We start from the raw sequence: 26,036 nt of genomic DNA on the forward strand, positions 1-26,036 counted from the left end.
CGTGCAGGCTTTCTCTAGTTGCGGCGAGTGGGGGCTGTTCTTCTTCGTTGAGGTGTGTGGGCATCTCATTGCTGTGGCTTCTCTTGTTGTGGAGCACGGGCTCTAGGCACACAGGCTCAGTAGTTGTGGTTCACAGGCTCTAGAGTACAGGCTCAGTAGTTGTAGCACACGGGCTTAGGTGCTCTGTGGTATGAGGGATCTTCCCGTACCAGGGATTGAACCTGTGTCCCCTGCATTGGAAGGGGGATTCCTAACCACTGTGCCACCAGGGAAGTCCTAACCCTATATGACTTAACATTTGACACTGTTGATAACTCTCTGTCCTTGACATTTTTCTTCACTGTCTTCTAGGAAAGGATGCTGCTGCATTTCTTCTTACCAAGCTGGCTGTTCCTTCTCAGTCTTCTTTGTTCATCTCTCCTCATCTCCTTGACTTTTTAATGACGTGGTGTCATTAAAAAGTCAAGGTGTCCCTGTGCTTCCTCTCCTTTGTTTATACTCACTGCCTTCATGATCTCATCTAACCTTTACATACCATATATATGCTATTGACCCCCAAATTGTTATTTGCAGTGTGGAACACTCCTCTGAACTCTAGACTCAGCCAATCATGTATTTGACACCTTCACTTGGATGTCTAATAGGGAACCCAAACTTAATGCATTCAAAACCAAAATCTGGGGGACTTGCCTTACCAGGTGAAGACTTATTATAAAGTTATAATAATTAAGACAGCATAGATGTAAAAATAGACAAAAAGTCCAATGGAATCAAATAGTAAACCAAGAAACAGACCCATACATCCAGGGAAACCTTTCATATAACAGAGCTATCAATCTCATTGGAGATTGCAGGGGAAGGAGAGAAATAACTCAAAAAATGGTGCTAGGGCAATTAAATATCCATATGGGAAAAATGAAAATGGACATCTTCCTCACATGATAGCCAAAGTCAGTTCTAGATGGATCAAGAACTTAATGTGGAAGGCAAAACTTTGAAGATTTTAGAAGACAATAGAAATGAGTATCATTATGCACTCGGAGTAGGGAATAATTCCTTAAGAAACAAAAAGCACAAATCGTAAATTGATAAATTTAATTTCATTAAATTTTAGTATTTCTGGTCATCAGAAAACATAAAACTCAAAGACAAGCTACATATTGGGAAAAGATATTTGCATCATATATAACTGACAGAAAATTAGAATTCAGAAGGTATTAAGAATAACAAAAGGAAAAAGAATAACCCAATAGAAAAATGGAAAAAAGTCAAGAATAGGCATTTTACAGAAAAGGATATATATGAAAAGACACTCAATTTCTTTAGTTATCAAGGAAATTCGTACTAACACAATGAGATACCATTTCACGCTTGCCTAATGGCAAAAGTAAAAAGTCAGCCACTATCAAATGCTGGCTTTGGTATGGATAGTGGGAATTCTTGTGCATTGATGGCCGAGGGCAAATTGTGACAGCCATTTAAGAAAATAGTCTGATAGTACTTAGCAAAACTGAATATGTATGTGCCCCCAAGATTCCAGAAGAACTCTTGCACATGTGCACCATGTACAGGAATGCTTGTAGCAGAATTGTTTGTGATCGTGTGTGTGTGTGTGTGTGTGTGTGTGTGTGTGTGTGAGTGTGAGCGTGAGCGTGTGTGAGGAGAGAGAGGTGGGAGGACAGAGAGGTGGGGAGAGAGAGAGAAGAAATTAATTGAATGTCAATCATCAGGAAAATGGATAAAGTATGCTCTATCATACATTGGAATATATATGGTAATAAAAACAAATGAATTAAAGTTACACATATTTACATGGACAAATATGAAAAACAATGCCTTGAAAACTAAGTAAAACAAGGGAATATTTAAGTAAAATTGATATTAATGGTAACCTCTGGGTGGAGATAGGGATGGGATGGAATGAAGATGGAGCACACCGGGACCTTGAAAGTTATTGTAATATTATTTTAATTCAGCTTAATAGTGGGCACACAGGTATTTGTTTCATTATTATTTTAAAATATGTGTAGTAAATGCCTTTTTTGTATGTATATTTCAAAATCAAAATAGGATTTTAGAAAAATTTTAACTTAGAAAAACAGACTATTAAGTAGGTCATTGATACTCCCACATCTTCAATTTTTTTTTTTTTTTTTTTTGCTGTACGCGGGCCTCTCACTGTTGTGGCCTCTCCCGTTGCGGAGCACAGGCTCCGGACGCGCAGGCTCAGCGGCCATGGCTCACGGGCCCAGCCGCTCCACGGCATGTGGGATCTTCCCGGACCGGGGCACGAACCCGTGTCCCCTGCATCGGCAGGTGGACTCTCAACCACTGCGCCACCAGGGAAGCCCACATCTTCAATTTTTTTTAACTTCTTGTTTCTTTTACCCAAAATTTTATGAGTTATTTGTAACCATTTTTTTCCCTTAAATGTGAGATAGCACTAAACTGATACAACTGTAACATTTTAAAAAGTCTTTTGCAATCAGTGCCATCAAACTAGTTCATTTTAAGTTAAATTGTTAGGATCGCTATTGTCTTTATAAAATACAGGTCTTTCACAATAATGAGCTGGATTCATATTTATGTGATTCCCATAATCTGTTGATAAAAAGAGATATAATTATTATTGCCCTCGACATAGATTACAGTGGACTTTACATTGGGCCAGAGAAAAAGCTTTATGAGTGAACTGAGAATTTTCATTGCTCAGTTTTCATGCATTCATCCTGTTTCCAGGAAAAATCATTACCAACAATGTATACATGTACATGTAATGAATAATTAATGAATGTATTTCGTACAGCTGGTGTTTTTTTTAAATTGACACTACATGGCTGACTTTAATCTATATGTGAATGTGTATTTATTTAATAGGAAATTGCCCGGCATTTACGCCCTGGAACCCTCCGAGCAATCTTTGGTAAAACTAAGATCCAGAATGCTGTCCACTGCACTGATCTACCAGAGGATGGCCTATTAGAGGTAAGATGAAGAAGGGTAAGCATCCTATTTATATTTCAAACTCATAAATAATCTCAGCAGGTCTAGTGTGTAAGGAACCTTTTAATACTCTTGGATTACAAGGTTCTTTGGCCATCGGATAACTTCAGACTGCAACTTTAAAAGACCAAATTGTAGGATGCTGTAGTAATGGGGTAGTCTTCAAAGAACTAAGGTATTTTTCTGATTGGCATATAGTATGGTTTAAAAACTTAAAAAGTAAAAAGCTATAGCATTGATTAAATAACGTGAAATTTATTTAAAAATCAGGTAAAGACACCATTACCTTAGGTTTCTAGTCATGATTTATCAATGAAATTGTGCAATGTGATAGCATTAAAAGTAATAGCTACCATTTTAACTTAGAAAAACAGACTGTTTTGACTTTTTGTATACCAGGTTCTGTAATAATTATGATAAATGCTTTGTATAAATTATTTTTTTAATCTCCACAGCAACTCTGATAGGTTGGCATTACCATGTCTGTTTTATCAGAAAAATGAAATTGAGACTCAGAGAGGTTACGTAACATCCTCAAATCAAACAGTTAATAGAGGACGAGGCCATATTTTGATTTCTCGTCTGTGTAATTAACATAACATAAGAAACAATGAAAAGAATTATAAGAAGATATAAGTGAAAAATTGGTGTGGTTTGGAATTAAGAAAGTCACTTCACAGCCAAGGGAAGGAGGCCTTGAAGAAAAGATTGGTATTTTTAACTTCTTATAGTTTAACTTCTTATAGTTTTGTGTCAGGAGGAGCTAAATGAAATTAAAAGACAACTGATAACTTTAAGTGATTAAAGCATGAATGACAGAAAAATGATTGATATCCTTAATACATATTTATTTTAGTGAGTAATATGTTTTATATCAAATCTATCAGTTGTTTTTTTTTTTTTTTTGTATCTTTAAAGCCTTTCCCAATATTTCGTTTCATTGTCTTGCACTGAAATATTCAACTAGCCTGGAAAGCCTGGAATTAATTTGCTGAATGGTGTGAGGTATGGGTCTAGTCAGCTGTCACAACATCGCTTATTAAATCCTTTTATTCTTTCATTGTTATTTCTCATTTATTGAATACTTATATACACCTGTGCCTGTTTCGAACTTTCAATTTTATTCTGTTGGTCTGTGCCAGCAAAATACTATTTTTATTATTGCACTTTATACTTTTAAAAAGTTTTCTTGGTTATTCTCTTAAATTTATTCCTCCAAATGAACTTTACATGAGTTTACCAAGTTCTTTAACGTAGCGGTCCCCAGCCTTTTTGGCACCAGGGACCGGTTTAGTGGAAGACAGTTTTCCAATGGACTGTGGGGGGAGGGGGAGGATGGTTCAGGCTGTAGGCCGAGTGATGGGGGGCAATGGTTCAGGCGGTAATGCGAGCTATGAGTAGTGATGCGGAGCGGCAGATGAAGCTTTGCAGGCTTGACCGCCGCTCACCTCCTGCTGTGCGGCCCGGTTCACAGGCCTCGGACAGGTACCGGTCCGTGGGCCAGGGGTTGGGGACCCCTGCTTTAACCCACCCCCACAAGATGCCAATGGAACCTTGACTGACATTACAGTATGTTTATAAATTAATGTGGGTGTGACATAAGTATAATAATAGTTCTCCAGCTGTGTATGTGGTATGCCTCTTCTTTTATGCCTCTTTTTTTATATGGGTCTTAGACATATAGCCTATTAAATTTATTTCTATGAGTTTTTGTTTTAGTTGCTATAAAGAGTGACTTTGCTACCTCCATTAAGATTTTCTGTCATAATCCAAGATGTTAATCTGCTAAAATCTTATCCAAACTGCACCGTAGTATGAAATGTAGACATGCATACTTCTGAAACATAAAACTGTAACAAATTTTATTTTTATTACACAAAGGATTAAATATTTACTTTATACTTGAACCTATTTTATAAATATTCCCTTTACCTTCTGATAACTTAGGACCTATAGGTGAGGCTTGAATTCAGACTGTTGTTCAGGGAAATTGAAAAATTATTAACCGTGAATTTTATGCCCATTAAAAAATGTTACTGAAGGTATGCTTGTGATTTTGCTCATACAATTTGAAATAGATTATTACTGGCTGCAGTTTACAGAGCCATTTTCTAAATGATTAAAATCTTTCTAACCAAACTGCACAGGAAATTTAATTGCAAATTAATGCCTGTGTGGTTCAGAGAGTTAATCAAAAACGGAAGTTAGAGCTCCAGCAGCCTCCTTTCACCTTGCTGATGATTCACACTTGATGTGCCCTGGAATAAGTCACTTTCCATGCCTCCCTTCTCTTATCAATAAAATAGAATTAAGAGTGCCGATCCTATCAAGGGATGTTCTGTTAGTTAGGGATTAACTATTTGCAGATTATCACTTAGCTTTAAATGGTAAAATTTTATTAAAACAAAACAAAACACTATGAGGCCCAAAGAGTTATCTGCTCATAGGTTTTTAAAGTGAAATTTAAAGTGACACAAAGACAAGCTCTCTGATCAGGGAAGCACTTTGTACTTAGATCTACTGTTCATTAAAGGAACATCCTTTAGACGTAGAGTGACCATGAAATGTATCGCCCAATCTAGAATTAAGCAGCCAGGATGTTAGGCCAAAAGGTATAAACAAGAACTGTCATCAGCACACTGGTGTCATGGGTTCCCTAATTATATGGCAAGAAGGGAAAAAAGGGAGCAACCTACTTCTCCTTTTTCTCATGTGATGTTTACTGACCTAGGTTTTTTGTGTCATATGTGTAGAGGTCAGAAAGTATGGTTTCCATTTATATTTTGTCACCATCCATGATTTTATTTACTTACTCTTAACAGCAAACAGTTATAGAGTGTGTTTTACTTGCTAACATTGTGATAGGATTTCAAAATCAAGCAAGATATTTCCTCTGTCCTCAATGAGCTCACAAGGTTTTAGAGGTCAAGGATCTTAGCATGAATATTGAAATATGATTTCATTACATGCTGCTGTTGTGACACAGCCACTTTTGTGGTTATAGGGGAAAATGACAGCATCTGTATAGTATGAGACATTCTAAGATGTTATTTTGCTGGTAACATGCACTGAGACTCTATTGGTAGTAATTATGAAGATCTTAAATTTGTGCTTTAGAGAAAGCATTAGTGGAAAAAATGTTTAGCTTAACTTGTAATAAAGAAATACTCGTTTTCCACTAATGGAAAAGAATTTTTAAAGTATCAGTGCCCACTTCTGGTAAGGTTACAGTAAAATAGATACCCTCGTATTGCTGGTGACAGCTATGTGGCAGCAGGTATTGAAAGCCATGGGGTTTTTCCATACACGTTGTCCCAGAATTCTGCTTCTTAGAATCTCACCAAAGGAGTAGGAATAGAAGCAGGACTACTAAATGGAAAGTTTTCTGCACAGATGTTCACTTAAGAAATATTTGTGGTAATTAAAATTGGAGATAGGTTGCATGTCTAAAGATATATCTGATGTTCTTTCCTCTGATTAGGCTTCCATGACACCCGTAGTCTGCATCGGAGGCTCATCTGTGTGTTTTCATAATGCTTTGCTTTCCTCTAATACAGTAGTGTAGTCAAGAGTCAACATAGATCTGTACTCCAGGGTGAGTTACTTATTTCATTGTGCCTAGGATTCCTCATTCTGTAAAAGGAAGATGATAGCAGTGCCTGACCTTTCAGGTGGCATAGTGTCTAGCACACAGTAATTGCTGAACAAATGATAACAATTATATTATTATTATTATTACAGCACATTTTGTTTGCTTGTAGATATTTCCCCATGAGACTTAGTGCTCATAGGGAAGAGATTCTGTCTTGCCTGGCCTATAAAAACTTTAATAAGTCATTTTTGAAGGAAAAGACAGAAGAGTTTGGTTAAATAAATTGTAGTTCATGTACTCAGTACAAAAGTATGTAACCTTTTTTCTTTAAGGTTGATAAATGAAGACTCTGTAGCAGTGGTTTCTAGCCTTGGTTGCATGTTAGAATCACCTGAACAGTTTTTAAAATACTGATGTCCAGACCCACCTTTAAAGATCCTAATTTTTTTTAAAAAGTAATTTCAAGCTTAGTATACAAAACTTTTTTTAAAAAAATGTCTGGGATTAAGTTGCCAACATAATGTCCCGTTTTTCTGAGTACTTTAGTGTGTATTTTTAACATACAGGGACATTTTCCTACATAACCACATCACAAGCATCTAAATTAGGAAATTAATGTTGATACATTACCACTATCGAATCTTCAAACTCCATTCAAGTTTTGCCAGTCAATAACCAATGGATCTTTAGTAGCAAAAGGGTTCAGGTCAGAATCATGCATTGCATTTAGTTTTCCCCTTACTTTCTTACAATCTAGAGCAGTTCCTCAGATTTTCCTTGACTTTTGTGACCCTGACACCTTTGAAGATAATAAGTAGAGATTCTAATTTAATTGAGTCATTCATTCCTTTGCTCATCAGAAACTTTTCTAGATGGCTTGCACCTACAGTTCAAACAAGATACTGACATATTTATTTTATTGTATGGCATATACTCTTTATGCAAAGTCATTTGTTGGCTTTCCGTTGTCCGTGAAAATGTGTGATGCCTTTTTGACGTTGTGACTCCACATTGTGTCTTCCTCCCCTCTATCCCCTTCAGCATTAGCCCTTCTCTCACCCATGTCACTGATGATACTTCTGAGGGTCAGTTTTACTTTCTCCTTGCTTTCTTTATCTCTCCCAAAGCTTTATTGAAAAAATATATATATTCCTCTGCCTTTCATTTTACTTCTGTAGTCTGTTCCCAGGGCTGTCTTTCTCTGATTATCTTCAACACTTTACATGTACTGTAATTGAAATTCTCAAAGTTGCCTAATAGGTATATGGTAGAAAATTCGAGTGTGTTTGAATTTTGAATTCTGTACACCAAAATGATACATTGGTCATTCATCCAGATTCATAAGTCATTCATCCAGATATTTACATTTTTTTAAAACTAAAAACAGCACTGGGGACATAGCAATAAACAGGGTATGCGTAGCTCTTGGCTTTACGGAGCTCACCTTCTAGGAGATAATAATCATAGTAATTGTTTTCTAGAATGATGAAAATATGGGTCTTTCCTCTGTTTTTCTTTTCCAAATGTTCTATAACTTGGTTATATCACTTCTGTGGTTGTAAAATAAAAATTTAAGAAATATATAAAATATTTAATTGTATGTATGACTAGTCAATCAAAACAAGTCTGAATTTGGATATGTAATTATTTCTGCATTGATTCTTGTTCTGGTACACTCTAGAAAAAAAAGAATCAAGCATTTACCAGAAATAAACATAGGTGTATAGTTTATAAGATGATTGGACAGGCCTGGATTTCTTGGCTGTGGTTAGTGTAGGCCTCTGAACACTAATACTCATAAGTTATCTTTAGTTTTAGTTTCTGTGTTGAATGAAGAGTTATGATTTTTACTAGTACATTGTCCAAGAGGGAACAACTTGTACAAGGACAAGAGCAAATAGCTTTCTCTTAGAGATCTAAAAATAGTTTAGTAAGGCAGGGGCTTTGAACTTGACATGGAAAATGACAAGAGATAAGGGTTGAAAAACCAGCAAGGGCCCTGTAAAGTCGTATTAAGACGTCTGAACTTTATCCAGAGGGCAATAGAAACGTTTTACACAGGGGATTAGCACAATCATCCCTACGTTATAGGCGTCACTCTGGCTGCAGTGTGGAGAGCAAATCAAAGCGGGGTTGGGAGGGAGACAGAGCAGGGAGAAGGCTATTAAGATAATTCAGGGAAAGATTCTGGTAGTCTGAACGGCTATGACAGTTTGGATAGCCAGAAGCAGGAAGTGTCAAAAGACTTTTAGGGGGATAGACGTGACAGCCCCAGAGACTGACTGGATGTGAAGGATTAACACATGCAAGGAGAAGGAGACTAGATTAACTCCTATCTCCAAGTGAAGATGGTGGTACAGAGACTACCATCCTTGTGATGCTAAAATTTCTGGAAACCAAAGTTTTTTCATAAGCTTGAGGGCAAAGCCTAACCTGATCCTCCCTCGGTATCCACAGGGGACTGTTTCCAGGATACCAAAATCTGTGGATGCTCAAGTCCCTTATGTAAAATGGCGTAGTATAATCCACCCTTTGTACCCGTGAATGCAGAACCCACATATATAATTTTTATATAACTCATTTAATGTGACTGTTCACACTGCTGAAGAAATATTAATGTATTAAATAGTGGGGGAACTTCCCAGGTTCTTTGTATAATATATCCCAGGATGGTTGTGAGAACTACAGTTATCACCTCTGTGTTCCAGGCTTGAAAAAGGGGAAGAGCCGGGGACAAAAGGTGGAAAATGCCAGCTCAGCCAGCACCCTCCTCCCCACCCACCTTAAAAAGCTTTTCCAGAAGCCCCAGCCAGCAACTTCTGCTTATGATTTATTTGCTGGAATTTCGTTCTACAAGCACCCCCTTCTTCAAGGGAAGCTGGTAAATGGTGTTCTGTTAGTTGAGAATCATTAGTACCTCCAGCGAAATCAAGTTTCTACTAGAACGCAGAAAGGCAGGACGAGCACTGGGGAGGTGACGAGCAGTATCTGCCATAGGAGGTCAACAGCGTAACAGGGGTATTTAGCCAGGGACCGGCTTTCTGGTAGAGTTGGCCCCTGCCCTTCCCTAGTATGGTCGTTCTCAAGCTCCTCCCCTGATCAGCAGCATCTGCATCACCTGAGAACTTGGTGGGAATGAAATTCTCTGGCCCCACCATAGAGCTATGGACTCAGAAATTCTGGGGATCGAGCCCAGGAATCTGTACTTTGATTCTGATGCCCCTAATGTTTGAGAACCACTGCCCTAGTGCAGTGGTTCCCAGCTGATGGCATGCATCAGTATCACCTGTGGAATTTTTTAAACTACATGAGCCTGGAGCTCCATCATAGAAAGTTCTGGGTTAGGTAGGTCTTGGATGAGCTTCCTGTATCTGTATTTTTTAATGTGGCAGGTGATTTTGATATAGCTAACAATTAAACTAGCATTTGGAAACCACTGCCCTTCAGACTTTTTGGAAAAAGTTGGTCATGATTCTGCTTTTGAGGGAAACCTAGACCCTGTGGGCAAGCCAGCAAAGGGATTATTTTGCTTCGAAGATTCAGTGAGAATTGGAAATAGGAACAACCTCTGAAATTTGAGGGGATCTGTAGCCTCTGTCAATGGATTCAGCTGCAGCCAAGGGTTATTATACTCCCAAGGGAGTCCCAGTCTGTGATTGGGGACATCTTTGGCTTCCCAGGAAGAGGGCAGCCATGACTTGGTTGAGGACCTGGGTTTCTTGGGGAAAGGCTCAATGTTGAGGCTGCCAAAATGCCCCTCCAGGAGTAACTAGAGGCCTGGGGTACATGTGTGTGTACATGTGAGTGTTGATTCATGCTAAGGCTAACAAGGATAGAGGCCCTGGGTCTCTCACAGCTGAAAACAGTTCTCAGATCCTTCACATCTGCACCCGCAAATTAGCTTGGGCATGTGGTTCACAGCTGTGCCAGGAACTAAGTCATGTCTTTCCACCCTGCTGGTTGTGTAAGTGCCTTGAGGGCCTGGACCTCTCATAGATTTTTGTCTCTCTAGCTCCTTCCTTCCATATTGCAGGCTTTTAGTCAATGTCTGTTGAGTCAGTGCAGGGGGGAACTGGGAGAAGGTATCATTAATGGGGTCAGTGCACCTTCATCCCCCTTTCTCTCTTCACATGGCTAAAAAGTCCCAGCCTGATGAGGGTGAGCCCTACTTTCAAAGGCCACACCCACTATTCCCTCCACTTACCAGTTGTCAGAAAAGTCTACTGCTGCCAGCATCTTTTATTGCTGACTGTATGCAGGTCAAACCTGATACATGTGCATGTGGAAAGCTGATGGTTCACATAGAATTTTCTTCCTTCTCAAACATAATATTTCAAAGTCTCTACATTAACCTTGAAAACATCCCGAAAATATAAGAAGCATTAGGCTATCAAATTATAATTCTTTACAGTCCAGTTAGTATTTCATCAGAATTGGGTTATTTTCTTGGATAAAAGAATCAATTTCACGTTCCCTCCTGTATCCTGCCATATGTGGAGCTCATGTTCCTTGCTAGATTACTTCAGTTACTTTCACCCCAGACAGTCCTCACACTATCTCAGTAATAAATGGATCTCCAATATTTCCCTCATTTAGCATAGGTAGGAGTTTAATTTTTTATTCAAGACAACAGATCTCTATTAATAAAGTGCTGGAATAATTTATCCTAAACAGTCATAATACCTGTTTACTTCATGGAAATTTCTATAGACATTAATACTATAATAACCATGCAATCATTATAATGACTGAAATGACATTGCACAAAGGGAGTTCACAGGTCCACAGGTCTTTCAGTTCCTCAAATACAGCCTCAGCTCCAACTTTCTTTAGATTGACTGACTTCTCATTCTGAAGAATAATTAGCCTAATCACTTAAGGTCTATATTTAGCATTATTTTTCCCACTTTGAATAGGCACTTATGAAGTCATTCACTGTAGACTCCAGGAAATAAATCTAGATTAATTCCTTTGGAAATATTGATTAATTAATAACTATGGAAAATCCATACAAAATAAATGCGATGAAGAATCACTGGACATTACAGGGGCATTTAAAAATCTCCAGGTATTTTGTCTCAGCACTTTTTCATCTTCCCTACCTAGTTGGAAAGTTGAGTGGTTCCCAAACTTTAGCAGCAGCAGAATCCACTAGAGGGCTTTTTAAACACACAGATTGCTGGTCTCCACTCCAAAGTTTCTGATTCAGTAGATCTAAATTGCATTTCTAAAGAGTTTCCAGTTAACACTCCAGAGCCCCACACTTTGAGAACCATTGCCTTAGGCCAAAAGTCACTGCACACGCATACTCTGTTAGGTTAAGTTGTTGTCTTGGTTAATTGTTCTCAGACATGGAATTTCAAAGACTAGGGACATTTCCAAAAATAAACCAAGCAATGAGCAACAGTAACAAAGCCCACATTGGGGATAGGCATAACAATCAACTTTAAAAAAATTGACCAAATGAGGATATTTAAAATAATTGTTTCTGGGAATTCCCTGGTGGTCCAGTGGTTGGGACTGCACGCTTCCATTGCAGGGGGCACAGGTTCCATCCCTGGCCAGGGAACTAAGATCCCATAAGCTGTGTGGCGTGGCCAAAAAAAAAAAAATTGTTTCCCATCATCACTACCATTTTGTTTTGAAAGGACATTTAATTGCCAACATCATTTAATTGCACAATAATGGCCTGTCTCTTCAACTGGATAAATTTAGCTTTACTCAAAGCTCACTTTATTGCTATGACACACCAAGGGCACGATAGGAGAAGCAGTCTGCTACAGGTACAGACAAAATGTGGTTGCATTTTCTGTAGATACTTTTAAAACAATAGTAGAATCCACTAAAAGTTTGTCTGCTTTTTATCTACCCTGTACAGGCAGTTCCAATGTCAGTAAGAAAATACTGTCCCCTCCTCAGAGTGGACTACTCCTGCCAGCCCTCGGTTCATCACTGCTTTAGTGCCCTGATTTCTCCCATTTTGCTAGAGAGCAGTGAAATGTCATCCCGGCCCCATCCCATAGCACCTGCAGAGTGGTGACAGGAGCCACTGGGCTAAGTTACATGTGATTATGGAGCCTTTGGATTCCTTATTTTACTCAAACCCGATATGAAAAACATGTATCATGTTTCTTAGGTCAGAGAGGAATATAATTATTTGAGATTTCTTTAGTACTGAGTGATGATTCTATGCATATTAAAGAAAACTGTACAAATTTTAAAGACACATATAAAAACAAAAAGCCTTTCTAATTTGTTTGGAGAGGTAGAGTCTTCTTCTAACATTTATACTACGTAGGCTCAAATATGATGATATAGGTGTGAATGTAAAAAAAAGAATCTTTAAGTATGACTAGCAAAGGGAGAATAATCTAATTCAAAGTAGAAAGCCAGAGATCTTTCTTATAACATTGAGTCCTTCAACATATGAAGAATTAAAAAATAAATTTCTCTTCTTAATCCATGACTCATTTTTAAGTTAACTGAAACACATGTGCGTACATTTTATTTCATTCACTGATGATAATGTGTGATCATTTGATTAGGTATTATTTTGAGGACACAAGTATTATATAGTCCCAGCCTTTAAGGAGTTGAAGCGTTGGTGATATCGTGGTTAGCATAGCTGACTTCCAAGGGATTGAAAATATAGCTAGGAAAACAAGATAAATACGTATATACAGTTAAATTGTAATATAAAATTAAACATCAGCATGAGAGAATGTGGTCAGGCAGTGAGGGTATGATGAAATGTCAGGAACAGACAGTAAGTATGGAGAGAGTATAATGGAGAGCAGCGTGACTGTGGCTGAAGGGATCAGGGGTATTTCATTAATGAAATTGCACTTGAGAAGGGTCTTGAATAAGGCAGATTTTTATATGCAGAGAGGAAGAGGGAACGGCAGGCTAGTTTTGGGAGAACAATGAGTTACCCAAATCTAGTTAAAGTGGAGGGTTCCTTTAGTAGGTTACGGGAGATAAATTTGGAAATGTAAATTAGAGCTAGATTATGGAGGTTTCTGAAGGCTTTTTTTTCTGATGGCAATAATGAACATTAGGATTATGGTGATAAAAATAGTAACTGCAGTTTACTGAGCAATATATACCAGGCACTATGCTAAATGTCTTAATTGCATTACCTAAAAACCTTATTGGGTTGTTTTTATTATCCCCTCTTTACATGTAAGGAGAGTGATGCTCCCATAGGTGAAATGACTTGGCCCAGCATCACACCACAAATAAGTGGCCGAGAGCTGGAATTTAAACCTGTTTGTCTGAGTCCAGAACCAATACTCTGTCCAGAAAACTGGGTCAGCAGTGGCAAAAAGGTTTCAATTCAAGTACCAACCCTTGATTTATTACAAGATTGCAAGACCACAACTAAAGAGAAAAAGATATGCCATCATGGAATACTAACATCTGCCATAAATGGAGGATGGGAGTTTGTTGGTATGTATGACACACAGTGGCTACTTAGGCTCTACAAAACTGGAAGCAATCAAAGGTTTCTGAATAGGGCAATGACCTGACAAAGTGCAGTTTCCAAAGCTTTAACCAGGCAGCAGAGTTTAAGTGAATAGATAATAGGAGTAATAGAAGCATATGCTTTAATCATCCAGTATAGCAGTCTAAAATATTTATTTATTATTATTTTTTTTAATTGAAGTATAGTTGATTTACAATGTTCTGTTAGTTTCAGGTGTACAGTACACAACACACATATATATATGTTCTTTTTCAGATTCTTTTTCCTTATAAGTTATTACAAAATATTGAGTATAGTTCCCTGTGCTATACAGTAAGTCCTTGTTTATTTTGTATATAGTAGTGTGTATATGTTAATCCCAAATTCCTATTTATCCCTCCCCTACTCTTTCCCCTTTGGTAACCGTAAGTTTGTTTTCTATGTCTGCGGGTCTATATCTGTTTTGTAAATAAATTCTTTTTTTTTTTTTTTAGATTCCACGTATAAGTGATATCATATGATATTTGTCTTTCTCTGACTGACTTCACTTAGTATGATAATCTCTGGGTCCATCCATGTTGCTGCAAATGGCATTATTTCATTCTTTTTTATGGCTGAGTAATATTACATTGTGTGTATATACCGCATCTTCTTTATTCATCTGTCGATGGACATTTAGGTTGCTTCCATGTCTTGGCTGTTGTAAATAGTGCTGCAGTGAACATTGAGATTCATGTATCTTTTCAAATTAGAGTTTCCTCCAGATATATGCCCAGGAGTGGGATTGCAGCTCTATGGTAGCTCTATTTTTAGTTTTTTAAGGAACCTCCGTACTGTTCTCCATAGTGGCTGCACCAATTTACATTCCCACCAGTAGTGTAAGAGGGTTCCTTTTTTCCTACACCCTCTTCAACATTTATTATTTGTAGACTTTTTCATGTGGCCATTCTGACTGGAGTGAGGTGATACCTTACTCTATTTTTGCTTTGCATTTCTGTAATAATTAGCGATGTTGAGCATTTTTTCATGTGCCTGTTGGCTATCTGTGTGTGTCTTTTTGGAGGAATGTCTGTTTAGATCTTCTGCCCATTTTTTGATTGGGTTGTTTAGTTCTTTTTTTGTTTTGTTTTGTTTTTTGCAGTATGCGGGCCTCTCTTTGTTGTGGCCTCTCCCGTTGCGGAGCACAGGCTCCGGACGCGCAGGCTCAGCGGCCATGGCCCACGAGCCCAGCCGCTCCGCGGCATGTGGGATCTTCCCGGACCAGGGCACGAACCCGTGTCCCCTGCATCGGCAGGCGGACTCTCAACCACTGCGCCACCAGGGAAGCCCTGGTTTTTTTTGATATTGATCGGTATGAGCTTTTCGTGTAATTTGGAAATTAATCCCTTGTCAGTTAGTGGTCTAAAATATTTAGAAATATTCTTCTACTTCAAGTAATCATTTCTGCTTTACAGGGTACAATTCGTTGAATAATATCTATCTCCTCCACTAAATACTATGCTTCATGAGAACAGTGACCTTGCATTTTTTTTTGTCATTGCTTACTTTCCCAGTGCTTAGGTGCTCAATGCATTTTTCTTAAATCTAGTAATGTTGAAAGTAATGATAATAATATTAAGCATTCACTTTCTGCCAGGTACCACACTAAGTGTTCTCAGTATAGTGAGTACATCTGGCACCAGACTACCTGGGTTTAAATTCAGCTCTGCCACTTACTAGCTGTTTAAGGAAGTTGCTTAAAATCTTGTGGCTCAATTCCCTCACCTTTAAGATGAACATAGTAATACTTATCTCCAAGGGTAGTTACAAGACATAAATTAGTTGATATATGTAAATCAATAAGAATAGGAAGTAGTCAATAAATATTATTAGTTAATATTATATTTATCATTATTATCATAATCTTTACCATTACATTTGGCTACTGGAAAATAAATATATCAGAGTCAACAGGAAGACTATAAGTTTTGTTATGTTGTGCCCATTAAGTGTAATTACTGTTAGGCTCTTTCACAAACAATATCCCAGTTAAATTAAAACTATAAGAGGGAATTCCCTGGCAGTCCAGTGGTTAGGACTCAGCGCTTTCACTGCCAGAGCCCGGTCTGGGAACCAAGATCCTGCAAACCGTGTGGCGGCGCAGCCGGAAAAGAAAAAAGCTAATCGTCTATGTATAATTTCAGTGTCAGAAACCACTTAATTCTATTTTTACCAAATACAAAGCACATACAGATCTGGTTTCAAATAATACATTTTTAAGTATAAATAAAAGAAGCCTTTCATTTTTAGTGTAGCTCTTTATGACTGAGTATCAGATTGTATCCGTTTGCAAGCAATCCAAAGGTCAGTACCCAGGTGCTAGCTAGCCTCAGTGCCATAGCAGCTAAACTTGGTCCTCTTGTTTTTTTGTTTTCCAACCTCTTGTCTCATTGTATAAACTCTGTCGTCTACCACCTGGCAGTAAAATGAAACTCATGGATGATTCCTTTTTTAGCTGAGGTTTGAGAGGCCAAAGCTAGATAAGCCAATAGCGATGGAGTGAGAATACACACTTTATCTAGACAAGCAAAACTTCCCTTTGCCGACTCTGTTAAAAGCACAACATTGTAAATCAGCTATACTCCAATAAAAATTTTAAAAACTTAAAATGTCCTTCCATTTCCATTGAGTGGTGCTTGTCTCTAGTTTGTAGCCCTTCACTGTGATGATCTTCAGTTATGTTGACGTATGAATTTGAATGAGTATGGTCAGTTCTTGGTCATTTACAAGAATGGAGAAATGAAGAGGTTAGCAAGGGCACTTGAAATCCAGAGAGAGACCAGCAACCATTTGTCTATTAAGTGCAACCTGTTCACCATGTGACATTTAACTTTTTTGGTAATAAATATCCAAGTGGAATATTTGCTCTTTTGCTCTTAAATTTGTTATTTTTAGCCATCTTCTTATAGAGCACAAATATACTTGTTGTGGGCTTAAAATAAATATTTTACGATCAAATGAACGTGATTAAGAATTATGAAGGGACCCAAATAAGTCACAAACTAGAAGTTAAAAGACTGACTCATCCCAGAATTATATAATCTAGATTTGATAAGGTTACATTATCATCAAGTATAATCCTCTAGTGATAGAAATGTGTAGCCAAAATAGTAACCTCTCTGACTTAAATATTATTTAAAACTAATAAATATGCTCTCTGCTACTCTTATTTCCAGTAATCCTAGAGTCAAAAGAACTTCCAGGATAGCACTGGCATGGTGTCTGCTTTGTGTACAGGCATCCTGTAAAAGAAAAAAGGTACCAAGCCCAGCACTCATAAGGGTTTCATGGCTCTGATCCTGATCTCAAGTAAGGGAAACAAAGTGCCCTTTTTAACTGGAAGTATTTGTGTCTTCACTAGCACACCTGATATTGCATTCACATTAGTACCTCCAAAGGCTGCCTGGTCGCCTCATTTCCCTGACTCTGAAAGAATGAGGAGGAAGGTATAACCATCCACTCATTGTCCTTTGCTCTCTGCAGTTTGACCCTGAACTCTTGTCTTCGGTCTGCACGATCCTTCATTTTTTTAGCCAGTGACTAAGCATGATCTGAGTTAATAAGTAACTCTCAGGTGACTAATTGAAGGTCCTTAGAGAGGGCCTAGAAAGGAGCCTAAAGCATTGTTGACCTAATCAAATTCATCCTCTTTTTCATTCATAAAATATTACTACTACTCCCACTTTGGTGTCAGAGGAAAAGTTGCTAAACCCACTACTGTTCTTTGCCCATTAGACAGTTATGGGCATTTCTGTTTTAACAAGAGAGAAAACAGAGGAATAATCGAACAGAAGGAAAATATTCCTCCTAATGTTTTCAAGAACAAATGTATTGAGATTCTAAAGGTTATAGAAAGCTTCTAAAGAAACCTGAAAGGACTTTAATCTTCAAAGGTCAAATACCTCCACTATCACATAAATACTAATGTTGTGTAAGCAATTTCCTGTGATAATTCTGTAACTTTCTGTGAAAGAATGACAATGGTAGCTATTTCCTGTTCTCCTTTAACCTGAACATTCCTTTACCGACAAAGGTAGCAACTAGACAACATCTTGAAAGTATCTTGTTCACAGCAAAGTCGCACATTCTTTTCTTGCTGCATGTACAGATGAAATCCAAACTACTATAGTTACTTTTTAAAAAAATCTTATATTGGACAAATCTTTATGTCATAATGAGTTAAGAACTCAGTACAATCATGTTTGTAGCTAATTTTAAAAGATACCTATGTTATAAAATTTATTTGTATTAACTCCTTTGTGTCATTTGCTTATTAATTTTGTATTTTTATGTATTTATATGGTGTCAGTATTAACTAGCTTCAGGGGGTACTTACTATGTGCCAAGCATTGTTCTAAGTGTGTTGCGTGCATTAACTTGTGTATCTCTCAATGACGTAAATGTTACTACCTCATTTGCGGATGAGTAACTGAAGCACAGAAGGGTTAAGCAACTTTCCCAAAGTCATACAGCTAGAACATAGCAGAATTGAGATTGAATCCAGGCAGTCTGGGTCCAGAATTTCCACTTTCTAACTTCACCACCTTTATATTGCAAACTTAAATGTAATGAGTATTACTTCTATGGAGTTCGCGATGGAATGACGGGTGAGAGCAGAAAATTAAGCTTGGGGGAAGAATATTTGGCCTCCATCAATAATTAGGATAATTGGATATTTACTTATGTTTTATCTTCATTAACTTATATTTTTATTCATGAACTTGTCCCCCCTAAGTTTTAGATGAAAAATTAAAATTACTTATTCGTCAAAAAACGCACAACCAGCAGGCTGCTTACATTGTCACCAGGGCTTTGGCAGAACTCTTGGTGAATTCACATGTGATTATTGATAAGCACATTCATTTTTGCTTAATTTATACAGAATGCCTATGTAGGTGCCCCCAAATCGTTGCAGCATCCAAATTTCTATCTCATAATGTAGGAATAGGCTAGGAAGTCTGCCTTAGAAAATATGGCTGATTCTTTGAAAAAACCACAGATTTGTTTATTATTTGAGACAAATGTGCAGCACTGGGTGTTTTTTTCTCCCAATAATATCAAATACTGTCTCTCTCTGCTTCCTTCTTCCCTTTTCTCCCTGTCTCGACCATACTCTCATAATTCACCACATTTTAGTTCGTATCACTTAACGTTTTGCGCTGTGTACCCACAATTGTGCTGGACACCATTTTTGTTTCTAAGGGTTTTAAAATGTTCTTTCTTCCTACATAATTCAATTTGCTGTTGTTGTTGTTGTTTTTAAATTCAGCATAAATGACAGCTCCCATCTTTGTTGTAAGCCCACTCTTGTTTGGTGTTTTCCTATCTTTGTTACTGCTCCTGGCATTTTGTATGCAAAACATAGTCTGATGTTGAGCATTCTTTCATGTGTTTGTTGGCAATCTGTATATCTTCTTTGGAGAAGTGTCTATTTAGGTCTGCCCATTTTGTCCATCAGCAGATGAATGGATAAAGAAGATGTGGCACATATATACAATGGAATATTACTCAGTCATAAAAAGAAACAAAATTGAGTTATTTGTAGTGAGGTGGATGGACCTAGAGTCTGTCATACAGAGTGAAGTAAGTCAGAAAGAGAAAAACAAATACCGTATGCTAACACATATATATGGAATCTAAGGAAAAAAAAAAAGAGTCATGAAGAACCTAGGGGTAAGATGGAAATAAAGACACAGACCTACTAGAGAATGGACTTGAGGATATAGGGAGGGGGAAGGGTAAGCTGTGACAAAGTGAGAGAGTGGCATGGACATATATACACTACCAAATGCAAGGTAGATAGCAAGTGGGAAGCAGCCGCATAGCACAGGGAGATCAGCTCGGTGCTTTGTGACCACCTAGAGGGGTGGGATAGGGAGGGTGAGAGGGAGGGAGACGCAAGAGGGAAGAGATATGGGAACATATGTATATGTATAGCTGATTCACTTTGTTATAAAGCAGAAACTAACACACCATTGTAAAGCAATTATACTCCAATAAAGATGTAAAAAAAAAGAAAAAAAACAGTCTGCTCCATCAGTGATATCTCTCATTCTCCCAGCAGTTTGAGTGGGGTGGGGGCTGGAATGAGGCTGAGAGAGGAAATCAGCATATCACCTCTAAGCAGGGATGAGGGGGTGTTAAAAGATCGTTATTCTCTGAATCCTCTGATAATGCTTCCATCTCTTGCCTCCACCCCCCAACCCCGTGCTGCAATATCTGACTTATGACAGCCTGTGAATCTGGCATAAGAGAGGAGTTCTAGAGCCAGTGAAACAGAAATGTGTGAATTGGCCATCTCATTGGACCCTTCCCAATCACATTCTGCATTATGCTCATAGTCTATTGTGTCATGAATGGTCATCCTTCCAGTGATAACTACTGGTCCCCTTTGGTATCAGCTGTAGAATTACAGATACCTTATCTGTTGGGTAAATGAATAACAACTGCAGGTTTAAAGCAGCAAAACTAATTTCTTTGCTTGGAATATCAGTGTACATAACTTTCTGTGCAAAGTTCTCCTTTTTGCTTGTTATACATTAACTTTTTGTTACCATACAGTCACCCTCTGAGAGCTGAAACCTGCAGCTTACTATTCATGGGGCAATGAGAATTGTAAAACATTGTACAGCAGTAGCACGTAGCATGGTACTGAACCTTTCCATGAGGGCGTGGTAATGATACATTTTCTGAGTATTACCTTCAAACTATTTTAATAAAGAGTCCATTGTTCTATTAGTTGTATGATGATTTTCTGTAATGGACACCCATACAGACACTGGTATCTTAGACTAGATATTTTTTTAACAGTAAAATAACTTTGTTATGCGTCTTTTGTGTTAATAGCCTTTGTTGATGATCATACATTGTAGATGTTCAATTTATTTATTAGTATTACAGTTTGTCCTCTCAATTGAGGGATATTATCTATGGGTTCTCTTAGCTCTTCTACTATTGCTCTTCAGCAGTTCAGATTAACATACATTTATTGAAGATCTGTTTGTGTCATTCACTGTTCCAAACACTGGGGCGTGGGGAGTTGGGGGATTTAAGACGTGGTCCTTACACTCAAAGAATTTAATTCTCCAGGAAAGACTATAATTTTGACATTAGGAAGTAAATGCTAGGAGGCTGATCTCTACCAGGTGTCATGGTAAAGAGGTACCCATTTCCCAGCATGGGAGTCAGGTGAGGCTCCTGGAAGATACAAGCTTCGTTCCAATATTGGAGGATATGTTAAAAAGAAAAAGTGAGAATGGAATTCCAGGAAGGGAAATGGTATATATTCTGGGAAACCACACGGACTGTGATGTATTAGAGTTTAAAATAATATTAGAGAATGGCAGGCGAACTTGGAAAGGTATCAAAGGATCAAGTCAAATCAAGTCAAAAGGATCAAGAAAAAGTCATTTTATGTCATATTTAGGCACTTGAAATTTATTCATAGGGTTAGTCCATGGACTAACTGCCTGAGATTGTTCGCAAAATGTTGTGAATGTATCCTTTTTCTTGAAAAAAGTGTCCAAAGCTTTTAAGTATTCCACGATCCAAAATTAAGAATATTTGCACTGAAAGCTTTTAAGTGAATGACCATACTGTTCACTAATTAGAATAAAGCATCACCATATCCATATTTCACATCATAAGAAATTTGATGTACAGAACTATGTCAGTTCAAAGATTAGAGTTGCCAGGAAGACTCCTACATATAGCCCAAACAAAACCATAAATTTATCCATTAAACAAATATTTAATTGAAACATACTCTTAAGTCATTTGTCCTGGCATCATAGAAAAATTTCCAGCCTTCTCCAGTGACAGTGTCAGATCTTGGTAACAATTATTCATAAATGACCTATGACACTGCAGTAGGCACTGAGGAGACAGTAAAAGCAAAAGAGATGCTGGCCCTTTTCAGAGCTTAGAGTCTAATGAGGAAAGCAGACGTTAATCAGATAATCGCAAAAGGAAATGAGCAAGTTCAAAATGTCATCAGTGCTGTGTAGTAAAAGAAAGGATGAGATGTAGTAGGGGAACCTGATATAGAAGGGAGATTAGGGAAGGTTTTCTTGAGGAAATAACACTTGAACTGAGATCTATCGAAATGAGTTAAGTGTCAGCTAGGGAAGAAAGTAAAAGAGACCCCAGAGTCTAAAGCTCTGATGCAGGAAAGTGCTTCGGCCGTTTTAGGAAAGGAAAAAAGGGATATAAAGTGCCGTGGGGAGAATAGTGTGAGATGACCCTGGAGAAATAGAGGTTGGGACATGCAGGGCCTAGTGGGCTATTTTATTATGATAAAGAACATGGGTCTTTATCCTAAGAACAATGAGAGGGAAAGTGGGGACTGATGTGATCAGGTCTGTATTTTTTAAGAGAGCTCCCTGGTTGCTGTGTAGAAAATGAACTGAAGTGGGGACAAGTTGGGGAAAAAATATTAAATAATATATGAGTGTAACAGCTGATAATATACATCGATAGCATATACTTTAACTTACAGGTTGTTGTAAAGTCGCTTTAGTTTCTCCACATGGAAACTGATGAGGCTGAACTGGTGGTTCTCTGAGCTCAGACTTCTCCACAAGTGAGCTGAGAAATTGATCTTCGGAGGCCTAAGAGCAGTTCCTTCAATCCTGAACTGCTTCCTGCTGTGGCTTCAGTATGTCACACAAGAATTAGCATTTTCTCTGTGTGCCGTGAGGTGACAAAGATTGAGAGTCCCGCTCTAAACCCCTTTTGTGCACTAACATTTCATGATTCTGGGTTTTGAGGAACTCAGGTTCCAATCTAACCCCCTTGTTTTTCACCAGTGAGGAGAGTGTGGCCTAAAAAAGGAAGTGGCTTACCTGAGATTGCATAGCTCGGTGTATAGAACATTAGTCTCCTAACCAGGAATGCTGGGGTTTTCTAATATGCGTACTGTCTTTATATTCTTTGTGATCAGGTAATTGGTTATTATTATAATTATCAAGATTGCAGGTGTTTTTTTCTTTTCCTTAGTTATGTACAGAAATATATTTTATATATTTTTCAATGACTGGTAAAAATTTATTACTCTGAGATATCAAACGTCATTTTACTAAAACTGGAAGCTTGAAAACTTTGGAGAAGTGACTTCCCAGGAGAACACACTTCTTATTTTATTCTGACTAAGCTGAAACTATTACAAGACCAGCATTTCTATTTCTAAGTCAGTCCAAAGTCTGTAAGCATACAGAAATGATGAGTAGAAAGAGAAATTAGCTGAGCTTTCAATAGCTTTTTACTTGATTTGAACTTGCATTCAAAGGTGAATCAAAAGTTTAAAGTTGAATTTGAATCTAAAGTATGAGGCAGGCTGAGGAGTATGGTGCTTCTGAGCACAGGCTCTGGGGTCGAGTAACCTGAGTTCAAACCCCTAACTTCTCCACCTACCAACTTTGTGACTTAGGAAAAATTACCTTTCTCAGACTCATTTTCCCCATTTGCAGAATAGAAATAATGACATTTCACAGTAAGCATTGAATGAGACAATATATAAAAAGGACTGTTTCATCAGAGTTCAGTATAGAAAACAGAAGCTAGGTGTTTCAATAAGAAAGGGGTTTAATACAGGGGAAATCAATGGAAGGAAGGGGATGCCACAGGGCCACTGATTTCACACCACACTACTATGCAGAGGTCAGGCAGCTGCTCTTGATGCCACCTCGGCCACAGCTGCTGACATAACTGCAGTCTCACAGCCGTGAACCTGATGACAAGACACTGGAAGGCTGAGTCCAGCCACTACAAACACTTATCTCTCTGACTTGCTTGCCAGTGTTCAGAGCAGTAAGAAGATGGCCTTTGTCTTGCCTCTCTCTTCCACATTTCACATGGATGCATCTGATTCGTGGAGCCTAATTTGTAATAAGAGCTTTAGCTGCAGGGGAGTTTGGGAAATGTAGTTTGTAGCTTTCTAGCTACCAAACAGAAGGAGGATGAAATAGAAATTGAGAGACCCAATCTAAGTATCTGCCACAACGGTAGAGCCCAGGGTGTGGCATACAGCAGATGCCCAATAAATGATAGTTACTGTTGGTTTTGTTGCTGTTGGTATATTAGTAGCAGGAGTACAGGTATCACTAAATCTCAATACATAGTTTACTTGTAAACTTTTATTAACCTTAAGATGTTGATTTGCTTCTATTCTTAGGGGATGCACCAAGGATGCAATTAAATATAAATCTTCATCTATGTTGTAAGCCCATTATTTATAAGATCCCTTTTTCTCCCGGTCAAGATGGCAGTACCTAATGAAGCAAATTTCTATGTATTGTCTGATTCAGTTAACATAATCACTGAATTGAAACAACAGGACTCAATTCAGTTAACTGTTTTGTGACAGGATATGCCTTGCTGCATTCACGTGTAAACAGCTGATTGATCTTATTGGGTGCCTAGACACAAACTAAATCTTCTTTCCTGTAATAAACTGTCAGTGGTACAATCATTTTGAAATTATTATTTTCTAATACTAATGAAAAGGTATAATTGTATCAGTAGTGCCATGCTTTCACCACCATTACTTTCATTATTCCCCTGTTATTTATTTATTCTTCCTACTCATTTCCTTCTATTCTAATAAGCCTTTGGCACCCAGAAACCCTAATAGCAAAACATCTGTGTCGCTCTTTCCATCGTCATTTTAGGATGAGAACAAACCCACAGAATGGTAGGACAGTTACAGACTTGCCTGGTTTTTCTGACGCAAGGACACCTGTTTTCCAAATGCGCCTTTTCACCTCGATATGCTTAGATTGTACTCTGTTTTTGCTTAAGGAAGGGAAGATTTAATCAGAAGTGACTTACAGGAATAGCACTTACAGCACTTTTGCAACTAACTGAACATACCTGGAAGAGTAGTTTAGGCATCTGACCTGTCTTTTGAAAGTCAAGCAAAGGGTAATGTAACATGCCTTTCCTCCTACATTTAGTTTGTGGCATAAATTTTTCTTAAACTATTTTTATTTCATTCTCTATTTTATGCTTTCCAACCAATCACATTTAGAAAGAAGGATGCTTATCTTCAGAATCAGTATAAGAAATTTAAATTTAAATGTTTAGAGTCAGTAAAATTGAAAACACCTTTTATTCCTTCATTTATTTATTTAAGAAATATTTCTTGGATACCTGCTTAACTACATTTAAAATCCAAAAAACTTTCTACATTGTATTATTTCTTTGCATCATACGTTAAGGACTTTAAATGTAATTCCTTCGCTAAAATATATATATATTTACCTATAGACATATCACTAGGGAATGACTATATAAGCTATAGTCCATTACCTCATGGAGCTAACATTCTAAGAAGATGAAACAATTACACATACATGACAATTGGCAAAACGGTATTGTATATAACTTAATAGATTAAGTGCTGCTAAATAATGAGTTAATGATCTAGCATTATGAACATTATGCTTTTTGTTTTTGTTGTTTTCTTGTTTAATAAACTCTATTTTTTAGAGCAGCTTTAGGATCACAACACAATGAAGGGGAAGGTACAGGGATTTCTGAAATACCCGCTCCCCTGACACGTGCATTGCCTCCCCATTATCAATAGCCTTGGCCCAGAGTGGTACATTTATTACAACTGATGAACTCACACTGACACATTATTATCACCCAAAGTCTGTAGTTTACATTAGAGTTCACCAAAGTTTACACCTTTGGTGCTGTACATTCTATGGGTTTGGACAAATGTATAATGACACATAGCCACCATTACGGTATCATACAGAGTAGTTTCACTGCCTTAAAAATCCTCTGTGCTATTCGTATTCATCTCTCCTTCTCCCCAGCCCCTGGCAATCACTGGTCTTTTTACTGTCTCCATAGTTTTATCTTTTCCAGAATGCCATATATTTGTAAGCATACAGTGTATAGCCATTTCAGATTGGCTTCTTTTACTTAGTA

The 26,036-nt window shown here is 37.7% G+C and overlaps 1 protein-coding gene across 2 annotated transcripts in view; it reads left to right on the forward strand.

Annotated features, from left to right (window-relative positions):
- The window catches only part of NME7 (NME/NM23 family member 7), a 258,169-nt gene that overhangs the window by 201,755 nt on the left and 30,378 nt on the right, over positions 1 to 26,036 (forward strand). For both annotated transcript variants that reach the window (XM_029227185.1, XM_029227184.1), the window contains exon 11: positions 2,878 to 2,985. In XM_029227185.1, coding sequence (XP_029083018.1) covers positions 2,878 to 2,985 — 108 coding nt within the window. The remainder of the gene's footprint in view (positions 1 to 2,877; positions 2,986 to 26,036) is intronic.

The sequence above is a fragment of the Monodon monoceros genome, unplaced genomic scaffold (assembly GCF_005190385.1).
Source record: "Monodon monoceros isolate NGI ecotype Baffin Bay Population unplaced genomic scaffold, NGI_Narwhal_1 Super_Scaffold_18, whole genome shotgun sequence".
In the NCBI taxonomy this organism is placed as follows: domain Eukaryota; kingdom Metazoa; phylum Chordata; class Mammalia; order Artiodactyla; family Monodontidae; genus Monodon; species Monodon monoceros.